A 14,881-nucleotide genomic window follows, 5' to 3' on the forward strand; every position below is an offset into this window, starting at 1 on the left:
GGAGAATGGGAGAGCCTGAAGGAGAATGGCTGGGTGTGGGCGGGAAGGAGAACGGGAGAGCCTGAAGGAGAACGGCAGCATGTTGGGAGGGGCAGCTGGAGCACTAACTACCCAACCCCCCTTGGTTGCAAATCCAGAGGGACCAGGGAGGAGTGGGGCTCTGAGGAACTCCAGGAGGGAAGGACAGATGGCTGGTGGTGCCGAGGTGTTGGGCACTCAGTGTTCATGAGCCATTGGTGCTGCCCTGCTCCTGGGGGGCACTGGCCATGGGTCTGCAGCTCTGTCACCTCCTGGCCAATGCTGTGGGTTTGTTTTCCTGTCCCGCACCTGAGCCGGCTGGGGGTGGAAGAGGAAAGGAATGCCCTGCTCCCTCTGGGTGGAGGGAGGCTGGAGAGATGGGGAGGAGGGTTGTCACTTTGCAGTGTACGTGCGTGCCTAGTCCCTGCTAGGCATCTCTAGGCACAAGTGTGGTGCATGGCGGGCAGTGTGCCCTGGAAGAGGGGAGCTGTGTGGAGTGAGGGGAGGGCAGGGGCTGGCGGGAGAGAGCAGCAAGGGCCTGCCCTGCGTGGCAGTGGGGAGAGGATGAAGGGGACACTGCATTGTTGGCGGGCACAGGGGGGAATGCAGAAGAGACGAGATCCTGTTGAATAAGCAGTGGGACCTGTGGTGGGGCGGGAGCCAGCGGAGGGATTGAAGAGGCAAGAGCAGCAGACAGGCTCTGTGGCTGATCCAGGTGGGGGTGCCCTGGAGGGAGAGGAGGGGCTGGAGCCTGGGGCAGGGTCTGGTGCTACCCTGGGTGGGGGAGGGGAAGGAGTCGGCCCCCGACCCTGGGTGTGGGGGAGGGGCCTGATGTGGGGAAGGCTGAGGGGTCAGCAGCAGTGATGGAGACAGCAGGGACGGGAGGAGGAGCTCCGTGTGAGCCATGGGGGGCCGGGGAGAGGGAGCTTTGTCGGGGAAGGCGGGGGTCAGACACAGCCCTGCAGGTGAGGGCAGGAGGAGCTGCCCAAGCAGAGACCCGAGAGGCAGGAGCTGACTCCAGAGAGGCCCAGGCACAAAGCCCAGGAGGAGGGTCAGTGGGCCGGGGCGAGGAGCTGTGAGGCTGGTGGCAGAGGGCAGCTGGGGGGCAGCAGACTGATGTGAGCGAGGGAGGTGATGAGATTGGAGGGGGATCCCCATGCAGGCCAGGATTGGGGAAGGAGCCGGAGGGAAGGACCTGGAGAAAGGCGAGCCGTGTGTGCAGGGGCAGTTGAGGCAAGGTGCAGAGCCACAGAGGGGCTCTGTGTCTCTGGAAACCGGGCCTGGCACCACAAGGAGCCGCTGGGCAGCTGAGCCCTGGACAGCCGGTTGAGTGCACGCACCTCCATGACCCTCCCCAGAAGTGGCCTGCGAACTTGGCACATGGAGTCAGACAGCTCACTGGGGTGCCTGGCCCACTGCCACTGTCCCGGCAGCCCCGCCAGCACCAGCTAGTGACAGGGCCCGGGGCAGACAAAGGCCTGGGGGACTGGGCAGCCAGGGTCGGGGAAGGGGGAGAGGGAGACGGGAGGGGAGGGGAGGAGAAAAAGGAAGGACTGGGCAGCCTGGCCTCCCTGCCACCTCCCCCACTCCGTCAAAGCCATCCTCTGCCTGGCCCTGCTGACCATCCCAACTCTCCTGTGCCTGCCCTCCCAATCCCCCACCAAACCCCTTGTGACTGCCCCCCCCAATCTTTCTCTGGGGTAGCAGGGAACTGTGGGGCGGGATTGGGGCACTGGCAGAGCTCTGTCTGGGGACCTCAGGGCTGGGGTAGCAGGGGGCTGTGGGGCGGGATTGGGGCACTGGCAGAGCTGTGTGTGGGGTGCTCAGGGCTGGCAGGGGGCTGTGGGGCGGGAGTGGGGCACTGGCAGGGCTGTATGTGGGGAGCTCAGGGNGGGGGACTGGCAGGGCCGGGTGTGGGGAGCTCAGGCCTGGTTGGGGGCTGCAGACCAGGACATACATTAACAGAATTCGAGGGGGACTGCATGTTGTGCTGCCCTCTGTCAGGAGGGGCTGGGAGAGATCAGGGCACGCTGGCCCTGCAGGCTTCTCCCCTCCTGGCTTGTCTCTGTAGGGAAGCACCAAGCCGGTTTGCTGCCTGCGGAGGGGCTCAGCCAGTCACCTGTGGGGTTTGACAGTCGTTCGGAGCCCATCTCCCATGCACGGCACGGAGCTCGGGGCTGGGGGAGCAACTCCTCTTGTCCCAAAGCCCCACGAGTGACTGTCCACACCCCAGATACAGCCATGCGGGGCCACTGGGCCCAGCGATGTTCCACCCAGCTGCTTTCCGGTCTGGGTGTCGCTCGGAATGCAGGTATGTGGCGTGACCGGGCCGCTGCCTTGGACTGGGCTTCACGCCACGGGCAGTTCTGGGAATCGGGTCAAGGGGGCTCGGGCTGCCTCGTTTGCAGGTCAGCGGACGCCCGATAACCAGAAAGCCCCAGTCAGCTCTCAGCCCAGGTAGGGCTCAGATCCCAGCCCTGCTCCGAATCTGTTTGTGTTGGCTGGAATCGAAGGCCAGCGCCAGGCTCTGTCAGCCCTTTCCGTGACAAAGTGCTGGGCGTGCGTCGTGGGCACAGACTGACTATATCCCCTGTTGCAGTCGGGAACTCAGGGTTAGGTCTGGTGCTCTGTAGAGAGAGCCAATAGCCATATTTGAAAAAGGGAAGAAGGAGAACCCGGGGTACTACAGACCAGTCAGCCTCACGTCAGTCCCCGGCAAAATCATGGAGCAGGTCCTCAAGGAATCCATTTTGAAGCACTTGGAGGAGAGGAAGGTGATCAGGAACAATCAACATGGATTCACCAAGGGCAAGTCATGCCTGACCAACCTGATTGCCTTCTATGAGGAGATAACTGGCCCTGTGGATATGGGGAAAGTGGTAGATGTGATATATCTTGACCTTAGCAAAGCTTTTGATACAGACTCCCACAGTATTCTTGCCAGCAAGTTAAAAAAGTATGGATTGGATGAATGGACTATAAGGTGGATAGAAAGCTGGCTAGATCGTCGGGCTCAATGTCTAGTTGGCAGCTGGTATCAAGCGGAGTGCCCCAGGGGTCAGTCCTGGGGCCGGTTTTGGTCAATATCTTCATTACTGATCTGGATAATGGGATTAATTGCACCCTCAGCAAGTTGGCAGATGACAGTAAGCTGGGGGGAGAGGTAGATATGCTGGGGGTTAGGGATAGGGTCCAGAGTGACCTAGACACACTGGAGGATTGGGCCAAAAGAAATCTGATGAGGTTCAACTAGGACAAATGCCGAGTTCTGCACCTAGGAAAGAAGAATCCCACACATGGCTACAGGTTGGGGACCGACTGGCTAAGCAACAGTTCTGCAGAAAAGGACCCGGGAATTACAATGGACGAGAAGCTGGATATGAGTCAGCAGTGTGCCCTTGTTGCCAGGAAGGCCAACGGCATATTGGGCTGTATTGGTAGGAGCATTGCCAGCAGATTGCGGGAAGTGATTATTCCCCTCGATTCAGCACTGGTGAGGCCACACCTGGAGTATTGTGTGCAGTTTTGGTCCCCCCACTACAGAAGGGATGTGGACAAATTGGAGAGAGTCCAGCGGAGGACAATGAAAATGATGAGAGGGCTGGGGCACATGACTTACAAGGAGAGGCTGAGGGAACTGGGGTTATTTAGTCTGCAGAAGAGAAGAGTGAGAGGGATTTGATAGCAGCCTTCACCTACCTGAAGCAATTGGTTGGACTAGATGACCTCCTGAGGTCCCTTCCAACCCTGATATTCTATGATTCTATGATAAGGGGGGTTCCAAAGAGAATGTACCTCGGCTGTTCTCCGTTGTTGGTAGATGACAGAACAAGGAGGGAGGTTTAGGTTGGTTATTAGGAAACACTGTTTCACTAGGAGGGTGGTGAAGCACTGGAATGCGTTACCTAGGGAGGTGGTGGAATCTCCATCCTTGGAGGTTTTTAAGGTCAGGCTTGACAAAGCCCTGGCTGGGATGATTTAGTTGGGATTGGTCCTGCTTTGAGCAGGGAGTTGGACTAGGTGACCTCCTGAGGTCTCTTAGAACCCTAATATTCTATGATTCTAAGGGTTCTTGGGACAGGACCTGCATAGGAAGAGATGGCAAAGGCTAAGGATCAGCATGTAGGAGACGCGGGAGAATGTGGGTGCAAGGGGACAGCCCTGCTGCGGGTTTCTGGTTGTCTGAAGCAGCAGGATGCTGTCTGAAGGAGGTGGCCTGATGATGAACGGAGATAGAGACTCTGGCCTCAGAGAGCCGCTGAAGACCTGGGAGTAACCGTGTGCTGAGTTGGGGAAGGGGGCCAGTAGCTGAGGCCCTCAGTCCAGCCCTCTGATTGAACTTCCTCTTTAATGCTGTAGAAGAGGAAACAGCATGTGACTAAAACAGGCTGATGTGATTAAACGGAGAGGAACAGCAGACCCCGGTGAGGCCAGAGCAAAAGAATCCAGCGAGATGTGAGGAGGTTCGAATCATAGCTACGCAGGGCTGGAAGGGCCTCCTGAGGTTGTCTAGTCCAGCCCCCTGGGCTGAGGCAGGACCAAGTAAACCTAGACCAGCCCTGACAGGGGTTTGCCCAACTTGTTCTTAAAAACCACCAGTGGTGAGGTTTCTACAGCCTTCCACAGCTTAAATACCCTGGCAGACAGGTTTTCCTAATCTCTAACCTAAATCTCCCTTGCTACAGATTAAGCCCATTTCTACATGCAAGTACCTTCAAGGGACATGGAGAGCAACCGATCACCGTTTTCTGTAGAACAGCCCTGAACAGATTTGAAGACTGTTAACAGGTCCCCTCAGCCTTCTTTTCTCAAGACTAAACATGCCCAGGCTTTGTAACCATTCCTCACAGGCAGGTTTAATCATTTGTGTTACTGTCCCCTGGACTCTTTCCAATTTGTCCACATCTTTCCCAATGTGCAGCATCCAGAGTTGGACACAGTACTCAGTGCCGAGCAGAGCGGGACAGTCACCTCCCGTGTCTCACGTCTGACACTCCTGTTAATGCACCCCGGGATGACGTTAGGCTTTTTCGCAGCTGCATCACATTGTTGAGTCATATTCAATTTGTGGTCCATTATAACCCCCAGATTATTCTCAGCAGTTCTACCGCCTAGCCGGTAATTTCCCATTTTGTAATTGTGCATTTGATTTTGCCTTCCTAAGTGTAGTACTTCACACTTGTCTGTATTGAATATAATCTTGTTGATTTCAGACCAATTCTCCAATTTATCAAGGTCCTTTTGAATTTTGATCAGCGTACTTGCAGCCCCTCCCAGGTTGGTGTTCTCTGCAAATTTTATAAGCATCCTCTCCACTCCATTATCCAAATCATTAATGAAACTATTAAATAGTACCAGACCCAGGACTGACCCCTGCAGGACTCCACTAGATACGCCCTCCCAGTTTGACAGCAAACCATTAATAACTACTGTTTTGAGTAACAACTTTCAACCGGTTGTGCAACCACTTTATAGTAATTTCATCTAGACCACATTTCCCTACTTGCTTATGAGACTATCATGTGGGAATGGGTCAAAAGCCTTACTAAAATCAAGATACCATGTCTACCGCATCCCCCATCCTTGCTCGGTATCACTCATTTTGTGCCTTAGCCTTTCTGATTTTGTCCCTTCATGCTTGTGCGGTTCTTTTGTACTCCTCCTTAGTAATTCATCCATGTTTCTATTTTTATGGGATTCCTTTTTGATTTTCAGGTCGTTAAAGAGCTCCTGTTGGAGCGATAGTGTCCCCTTACTCATTCTATAATTCCTTCGCATTGGGATAGTTTGCAGTTGTGCTTTTAATATTGTCTCCTTGAGAAACTGCCAGCTCTCCTCAACTCCTTCAGCCCTTAGATTGTCTTCCCAGGGGATTTTACCTGTCAGTTCTTGGGGTGTGTTAAAGCCTGCTTTTTTCAAAGTCCATTCTTCTTATTCCACTGCTTTCACTTCTTTCTTTCCTTAGAATCATGAAATCTGGACTTTCGTGATCACTTTCACCCACAGGGCCTTCCACCTTCAGATTCACAACCCACTCCTCCCTGTTGATCAGATTCAAGTCTAAAATGGCTGCCACCCATCTCCACTTTCTGAAACAAAAAGTTGTCTCTAATCCATTCCAAGAACTTACTGGAAACGTGTTTTGCTGTATCACTTTTCCAGCAGATGTCTGGGTAGTGATAGTCCCCCGTTGCTTCCAGGTCTTGGCTTTGGATATTTCTCTTATTTGTTCTAGAAATGCCTCATCCACCTCCTCTTCCTGACTTGGGGTCTGTAGTAGACCCTTCTCTGATGTTGTCCCTGTTTGATTCCCCCTTTTGTCTGTAGCCAAAGGCTTTTAGATGGTCTGCCTCTGACAGCCGTCTGGATCTCAGAACAAGGATATATATTCTTGATGTATAATGCAACATCACCTCCCTTTTTCCCCTGCCTGTCCCTCCTGCACAAGCTGTACAGCTGGTACCAGTATTCCAGACATCAGAGTTATCCCACCAAGTCTCAGCGATGCCAGCTAAGTCATTATTTAGTTCAGACACTAAGACCGCCAGTCCTTCCTGTCTACGCATCGTACTCCTTGCATTTGTGTATAGACATCTAAGCTGTTGAGCCGATTCCCTCACTGTTTCCCCTCTTGTTGCTTCTACGACCCTAGGGTAATTTTTCATCCCACTCCCACAACATGTTAGTCACCTTTTGTGCACCTACCCATAGGCTTTTGTGACCTGCCCCTTTGAACCTAGTTTAAAGCCTGGCTCACTAGGGTGGCGAGTCAGGGCCTGGAGATGCTCTTCCCCTTGTTGGTCTTTTCCCAGAAGCATGGCAGGGCAGGGGGACCCCCAGGGCTACCCAAAACCCAGCTGCTCTCGAGCTGAGAAAGGCCAAGAGGGGAGGGGGCAGCAAAGGGAGCCTAAGCTGGCAATGGGGCTAGAGACCCCGAGAAGCCTGGATGAGACTGAGCAGCAGAGGGACTGCCGGGGAGCCGCTGGGAGTGAGCCCCCGCCCGGCGCAGGGCGTGGCCAGCTGCAGCCTGGAGGCGAGGACGGTGGTTGTTTGTTTAGATCGCGGTAGTGCTGGGCACTCTCGGAGCCTGTGAAATCTAGGACGATGGGTGAAGGAAGGGGCATTCGCTGCTGTGCAGAAGGGTTAGGCAGCGCTAATCCCTAAAGGGTGGGGGGACGTTCCCCACAGCGATGGGGGTGGCTGGCCAGCTTTCCTAGTGTAATTCTAATGACACAGCTCGCCCTGTCCCCTCAGGACCCGGCTCCAGTGTCCTGACCCCTCCCGCCCCGAACCACACCTCTCTGCAGGGAAAGGAACAAACTTGCTCAGGCAGCCGGACTGTAGGGGTCCTGGCAGAGGGTGGGTTTTGGGGCGGGATTCAGGAGGAGAGGGTGGAGTTGCCCTGTGGGCCAGCCAAGGCAGTGTTGAGCCTGGCCTGTTGGCACCGCAGAGGGGACAGGGCGATGCGGTAAGAGAGACAGTCCGATGAGGAAGGAGGGGCAGAGCGCGGGGCGGAGTGGCTGAGGTGGGCGCTAAGGAGGCTGGCGCAGCGGCTCGGTGGGCAGGGATGTGAGATCCCGCCGTTGGCAGGGAAGAGCAGCACCCTGGTGCATTTGTGGCACGCAGCGGGTGCTAGCAGAGCTGGCGGCCTGCTACAGGGGCTGTGGCAAAGGGGAGGAAAGGCTGGGAGTCCTGGGAACAGGACTCCCCTCCCGAGTCAGGAGGAGCTGTAGACGTCTGTCCATGCTGCACAGTGGTTTGAGCCAGGCAGTCGGCTCGAGGGGCCTGAGGCAGACCTAGGTGGGGAGCCAGGGAATCCGCAGGCTGGAGAGACCCGTCTCCGCCCCATGCCAGGGGCCCTCACAGGGCAGGTGCCGTCTGGTTTCAAACTTCCCTTGTAATGGGGCTCCCAGCCCTTCCCCAGCAGATAACTCCCCACCCCGCGGCTGGACCCGTCCCCTGCCAGCACTCTCCGCCCTTCTGCCGGAGACACCCCGTGTCTGTTCCACCGCCGGTGCGCACTCACCTCGTGCACATTATCGGAGAACGTTTTCCCCTCCGCGATGCCCATCAGCCCCACTGCTGCATGTGGGTATGAGGGGGCAGGGCCAACCCCTCTGGGTGCCTTCAGAGTGCCATGGACAGTTGTTGGCGCAATCTTAGAATGCTCATTTGAGGGAGCTTCCCTCGACTTGTACTGTTCGGAATTAGCGAGTTCGATTTGCTCGTTATGCTGGTAGGTTAGTCTGAGGGTTTTGGATTTCCCGCGTCAGCCCCAACGCCTGCGGACAGCGCCCCGAGTACGCCACCTCGCCGCAGAGACCGCCAGAGACGTCCCTGGCTCCTCAGTCTCACGCCCCAGGATGAGAAACGGCTTAGCCTTCCGCAGGCTCGGTCCTGCGCTCAGTCATGTCCGTGCCTGAGGCAGAGACCCCAAGGAATGGACTGGAGGGGGTGTCTCTGGGGAGCCATCTTCAGCTGGATCAGAACATAAGAACGGCCACACTGGGTCAGCCAATGGTCCATCTAGCCCAGTGTCCTGTCATCCCACAGTGGCCAATGCCAGGGGCTACAGTGGGAATGAACAGAAGAGTGATCCATCCCATCACCTAGTCCCAGCTTCTAGCAGTCAAAGGTTCAGGGACACTGAGGATGGGGCTGCAGCCCTGACCATGTTTCCCCATCCGCCTGGGTCCTTAACAAGGGCATTCAGTCAGAGCGAGGCCAGCGCCCCCTGACAGCTCCCACACCCCTCTCTGGGGGGCAGCTCTGGGGGGCCCACGTGGCTCTGGCTGCGTCCACGCAGCCTCGTTCAGGGGTTCTCTCTCAGCCGAGACGCGGATTTCAGCGCCTGGCCAGGGGACTTTGCGCAGCCCAAGGGGCCTTTTCATTCTCTCTCTTCAAAGCCTCTCTTTGCTTTGGGCCATTTTCCCAGGGTTCCTGAAATACTTTTCCTGGCACGTGCCCCCCCCCCCCCAGCCCTTCTGCTGCTGCTAGCCGGGGATCTGCCTCTCCCTCTGGGGCTCCTTCCCCTGAGCACCAGGGCCCCAGCCGTCCAGAGGAGGGGTGGCTGCTGGTGAACACTCGGCCTGCGGCTAGCCTGGGGGGGCCGATGGCCTCTGGCTCGGTTGCCTCCCAGCAGTTGGTAGCTGGTGCCTTTTCACTGCCGTGCTCTTCCCCTGCTGGCCCAGGGTAGCAGGCCGCCTCCTTCCAAGGGGGTTTGGCAGCTGCTTACTTGCTGCAGGACGCACTGTAAACATCTAATTAGGAGGCGCCTTGTGTCAGGCCGAGAGCCGCCGTGACAGTCCCGGGCGCACACCCCCCTCCCTACCAGCTGCCAGCTTCCCCAGCACCTGGGCTGGCAGCCGGGGGCTGCTCGGCTGCACCCCTCCTCTGGGCGGCAGCCACAGGACTCCTTACAGAGCGCTGTGCAAACACCCCGGCCCAGTTCTGCCCCCTTGGCCGGGGCGGCACAGAGGAGGGAAGAGACTTGCCACAGTGAGGCTGAGGGGGTGTGTGGCACTGATAGTGGGCGGGGAGGTGAGTAGTTGCCAGGGGCTGATTGGGTGGGGGGATAGGTTGTTGCCATGGAAATAATCGAGGGGGGGGGGTGGGCGGGGGCTGGGGGCTGATGGGGGTAGGCTGTTGCCATGGGGATGATACAAGGGGGATGTGAGTGGGCTGTTCCTGAGGAGGTGTACTGGTAGGCAGGGCACCGCTTGGGTTTTCAAGCTCGGGGTGGAAGGGGTGTGAAGACCAAAAAACTTGTGTCAACCATTTCGTGAGCTTACCCTGAACGGTGTCGGCCGGCACGCGAGCGGGAGCAGACCTGCGGAGAAGTGACAGAACTAGACGCAATATTTACTTGGGTTGTTGACTGAGAAGCTGTTAATGGCGGGAATTTTCCACGCTCGTTGGTCCTTCACCGGTTTCTTACCTGAGGAGAAAGGCCTCGCCTTGCTGCTGGTCTCCGTTTCTATTGCCACGGGCTGCTCCCACTAACGTCAGTCACAGCAATGAAGCTGGGAGATGGGGTGTAACAGGAATCCTAGGGGGCCGCATGCATTGCCGACTGAAACATAGGGCGCGGTGTAGCTCAGCTGGCCTTCCATTCTCGCCAGCCTGCCCTTTCCATGTCCAAGCCACACCTGCTTGGTGCCGGGGATTTGCCAAACCATTACGCCAGGCTGCGCTGGCTTGGCACCCTCCGAACTTCGACAGTGTTACACCGTAAAAATCCCTCCACAGTCGCCAGAGAACGGGGGGCTGGAAATCTGGCAGCTGGACCCAGCCTACGCCGTTCAGATAATAACTGTTCCTCATACCCGCAGGGAGCTTGTGGGGTGAGTGGAGCTAGCGATGGAAATGAGCCAGAGGGCGGTGGGTCCTGGGACAGGCAAGCGGTGGTATGGTTGAGGAGGCAGAAGGGGAGAAGTGGGGACCAGAACTGTGTGTCTGCAGGGTTGGGGCCATGTGCTGGGTGTGTGGGACTTGGGTGAGCAGTGGGATGGGGGCTGTAACAAGAGCAGTGGACAGGGTGTGATTAGAGTCAGGGGCTGGCCTGGAGGCCAAGGGGGGGCCAGGAGGTGGGGTTGGTGTTGGGAAGCTGGGGGTGTGGAGTGGAAGTGTGAGGCTGGGGGGGAGGTGACTCTGGCAACCGTTTAGGGGCTGGAGTCGGTGCAGGGGGGATGGGCCTTGCCAGATCTGATCCTGGGCCACAACATTGAATTGTGGGGCAGGATTGGCGCTTTTCTGCGCTCCCGCGCCCCCTGCCCCCTGCTCCAGCAGCTCCCTGGGTGCAGGGCTGGGTTCTTCGCTTCAGCCCGATGCCCGGGCTGTGCTGCCCCGGCCTGGCCCCACACCGCCTCCGGCAGCAGAGTTTGACTGGCTGGCTGCGCAGTAAGAAAGGCCTGGTAGTGTGGCAACACCGTTCCCCCGGCCACCCCCACCCCTCCTCTCCGGCACCGGGGAGAAACGTTCCCGCTATGTTTTTCCATCCATGTGCGGAATAAATGTTGTTCTGTTCCCCGAGGTATGTGTGGATGTGCCCCACCAGTAGAACGAAACACCTAGCTATCAGACAGATTTGTTTAAAATCACTCCAGCCAGGACAAGGTCGGCATTGTAGAATTCACTGCTCAAAGAATTAATTTAAGTGTAAGAGAGAAGTAAAAATGATGAAATGCAGAGACCAGAACAGCACACTTGAAAGAATAAAATCACAGCGAATATATGTGCATTGCAAGAAGTACCAAGAAGTAACAACTTGAGCGGGGCTGCCGGGGAAGTCTCTGAGAGACCAGGTGCTGTCTCTTTAAGGCACTCACTCACCCGAAGGCTTGTTCAGACCTCAGAGCTGCTGCGAGTCCTGAGCCCTGTGTGACAAAGTGGGGGGTTTTCTTGTTTTCTGTGGAGTTTCAATGCTTTGCATGCGGAGGGGGTGGGACTCAGTTTCCCTGGATGTTACTGGTTGACACCCTGTCCCGTCTACCTGCTCTGTGCAGCTGGGGTACAGGGCCTGGGGAGGAAGACGGGGACATCCTGACATCAGCACCCTCCTTTCTCCCCCTGCCCCACTCTGCACAGCCAGCAGGAGGGTCCCAGGAGCAGCGTGGCTGCAAGGCAGTGGGGCGGGGGGCACCTGACCACATGCTGCTGGCTGGATGTGCGTGGCTCTACTAATCAACTGCACGGCACTGGAACCTCTCCCAGCCGTGCAGCTTACAGGGAACGCAGTCGCAGAGCCAGCTCCTTCGCATCCCCCGCGCTGCCGGCCAGGGACAAAATTCACCGGAGGGGGCAGCTGGGGGTGTCCCCTCTCAGCTCCGTTGGGGCCCCATGCTGATAGGAGTGGGGCAGCACCAGTTCCTGGGGGTGGGATCCCAGCCACGCGCTTGCCACTGCTGGGCAGATCGCCCTCCCGCCGTATCCACGCCGGGCTCCCCGGCTTTGTGCAGCCGCGTGGAACGGGGTCCGCACGGCCCGTAGGCCTGGGAGCCTGCAGGGGCCGCCCAGCTTCGCCGGCTCTGGGCCAGGCTCTCGGAATGGGCCAGCCCCTCGCTGTTCACCGCCATCCTCCCTCAGGAACACACGGTCCTCGCAGCACCTACTACCTGAAGCTTTAGGTTTGGGGGAAGGCCCATAATGCACCTGGCCAGGATTCTTCCCTGACCCCTCCCCTCCCAGGCCATAAGCCAGCTCCCTGGCCCAGATAAGAACGGCCAGACTGGGTCGGACCAAAGGTCCAGCTAGCCCAGTGTCCTGTCTTCCCACAGTGGCCAGTGCCAGGTGCCCCAGAGGGAATGAACAGAACAGGGAATCGTCCAGTGATCCAGCCCCTGTCGCCCATTCCCAGCCCCTGGCAAACATGACATGACTGTGAGCATTACTGGCCATGAGCCAGCCCAGCAGTAAAGAATCCCACGTCTGAGCTGTTGCTCCAGTGAGTCCACACGTGAGCCCTGCTGCCCAGAGCCTTTGCCTCCAGCCTGGTCCGGGGCTGGGCAAGGTCCGAAGCAGCCGCTCACCGCGCTCCGGCTCTTCGAAGCTTCTAATTCCTCATCCCAAGTTCGATGACTGCGGCTGGCAGGGGGATGCCCTACACCAGGCATGGTCTGGGTGACAGCTGGGCTGCAATTCGCAGAATGCCCTGCCCCACCCTGCTCTGGAGGGCCCCAGGGCCTGCGATCCACTTACAAATCCCCCGGATCACTGGACCTTTGAGCCCCGCATGTTCATAGCTCTGCCTTTTCTAAGGCGCCGGGCGCGGAGAGCCCGCCCTGTAGGGCCTGGAGCTCACCTCCCAGCCCTGGGTGAAGGGACTCGCTGGCTTGGGGCGGGCGAGCTGCCAGAGCGTGGGAGTCACCGTTCCTAGAAGCCTGCATGTGCCTCCCTCGTTCCGTCTGAGCAGCGGCTGGTTAGCGAGGCAGGAAGTGCTGTGAGGATGGCGGTGTCTAGGGCTGGAGCATGAGAAGCCAGGGCTTGGTGGGCTCCCCGCTACTCTGCAGGGTTGTGGAGAACGCTGCCCCATTGTGCTCAGGTGTGCGGCTGGGGCGGGGGGGGGGGGGTAGAAAGCAGAGGTGGCTGGGAGAGTTTGAGGCGGGCTTGTCCCAGTGTGGGGGGTAGGCCCTTGGTAAATGCTGATGCTGTTACTGCTCCGGATGACAGGGGTCTCTCCCTCGCCAATCCCAGGGCTGAGAGCTCTCCCGGCTATTCCCTGCACACCTGATGGCAGGGTTGGTTTGTGGGGGGAGTGCAGCCCCCAGAGCTCCTCTCCATCCTCCCAGTGCAGCTCTGAGGGGTCCCAGTGCTGCCCTCTCCCAGGCTGCACCCCACACCACATGGGAGGGGACGGGGGGAGTGGGGCAGTCGCTGCTCAGGGCAGGGCTCTGCGGGGGGGGTGCTGGGTACAGGCTTGTGCCCTAGTTGTTTTGCATAGTGGCTGATGAGAGCAGACCTAGGTCCTGGCAGGCCCGGGGTGCCCCTCAGTACCATTGGCACAGCATTCCTGGTCCCCGTCAGCACCGCCAGTGCAGCGCCACCCTTCGCATGGTGTTTGGGGAAGGAGGCCGGTGATTCTGTGTCTCCAGGGGCCTGGCACTTCCTTTGGGGTGGGGAAAGCCGTCCCCGGGCTCCTCGGCCTGGCACTGCGCCACCCGCTCCGGAGACCAGCATGGAGCAGTCTGGGGCAGGGGGTTCCTGACCCCGATAGGCGACGGTGGCTGTGCTCACGCAGTGCTGCTCTGAGGTGGGCCCTGGCCCTTTGGCTGGGCATCACCCGAGGAGCGCTGGCATCCCTCATTCCCCGCTGCCCTGGGGACTGGCTCCCCTCCCAGGAGAAGGACTTTTGGGGCCCTGTCCTCTCTCTCACACCTGAGCCCTCTGTCCCCCTCCACTCCAGCCGTAGCAGGCTGGGGAGATTCCCTGCCGGGCAGCACGGGACACCGGGCAGCACGGGGCATGGTGCTCTCCCCCACCCGCCTGGGCAGCGCTGCGGCCCTGGACTAGACCCTGCATCCCCTGGAGAGGGGCCCGGCCCCTCTGACGGCAGAAAGGGGCACGTCCAGTCATACATTCCCCTCCTGGGGCCACCACAAGCTGCCTGACTGACCTGGCTGTCTCCTCCGAGAGGGGAGCCCCCCATTCCCTAGAGGGCTCCACACAGAGTGCCCCACCATGGGCACCCCCCAGGCCAAGTGTTGCAGCCTGCCATGCCATGCTCCCACGGGTGCGCAGCTGCTGGGTTAAGGCCCAGGGTCATGCTGGGTCCCCGAGGGGCCTTTGCCGAACTGAGCCCCACAGCGGGAGAGTCCAGGACGGAGCTTCATTGCTGCTGGGCACTGGGGGTCCCGAGCCCTGCCAGCCCCAACAGGGCCCACCTGATTGCTGGCTGAGCCCAAGCAGTCCCTGAGGGGGATCTGGCACTTGGTGGCCCCTTCCCTGCCCACTGCCGGCTTTTGGGGGGTCCCTCGTCCCCGGGATGCAGCAGGCAGCCCTGACTCCCTGTCTGCTCTCTCTGCAGGCTGAGAAGAAGGCCAAAGTCATTGCCGTCATGAACGTGGTGGAGGAGAGCCCACGGGCAGAGCCCCAGAAGGAGGAGGAGGCCAGCCCGCCCGCCTCGCAGCAGCCCACAGACCCCGCCTCGCCCAACGTGGCCACCACGCCTGAGCCAGTGGTGGCCGACGCCGTGGACAAGAGCACGTCCAAGTCAGCTGATGACGAGCCGGAGTACGAGGTGAGCTCCGCCGCATGCAGTGTTGCTGGGGGCAGATGTGGGGCGCACCGTTGGGAACCCAGCCACACCCATGCCACGCTCTGGGACCTTAGCCACCCCAGATCCCTGCCGCCACCCAGGCTTCTCCCC

General features: G+C 58.9%; 1 protein-coding gene across 1 annotated transcript in view; it reads left to right on the forward strand.

Moving 5' to 3' along the window:
* Positions 1-14,881, forward strand: part of DNMT3A (DNA methyltransferase 3 alpha) — a 187,211-nt gene that overhangs the window by 133,016 nt on the left and 39,314 nt on the right. Inside the window, exon 7 of the mRNA XM_034766845.1 lies at positions 14,540-14,881. This exon is cut by the window's right edge and continues 25 nt beyond it. Coding sequence (XP_034622736.1) covers positions 14,540-14,881 — 342 coding nt within the window. The remainder of the gene's footprint in view (positions 1-14,539) is intronic.

This window comes from Trachemys scripta, chromosome 3 (assembly GCF_013100865.1).
Source record: "Trachemys scripta elegans isolate TJP31775 chromosome 3, CAS_Tse_1.0, whole genome shotgun sequence".
NCBI lineage: Eukaryota > Metazoa > Chordata > Testudines > Emydidae > Trachemys > Trachemys scripta.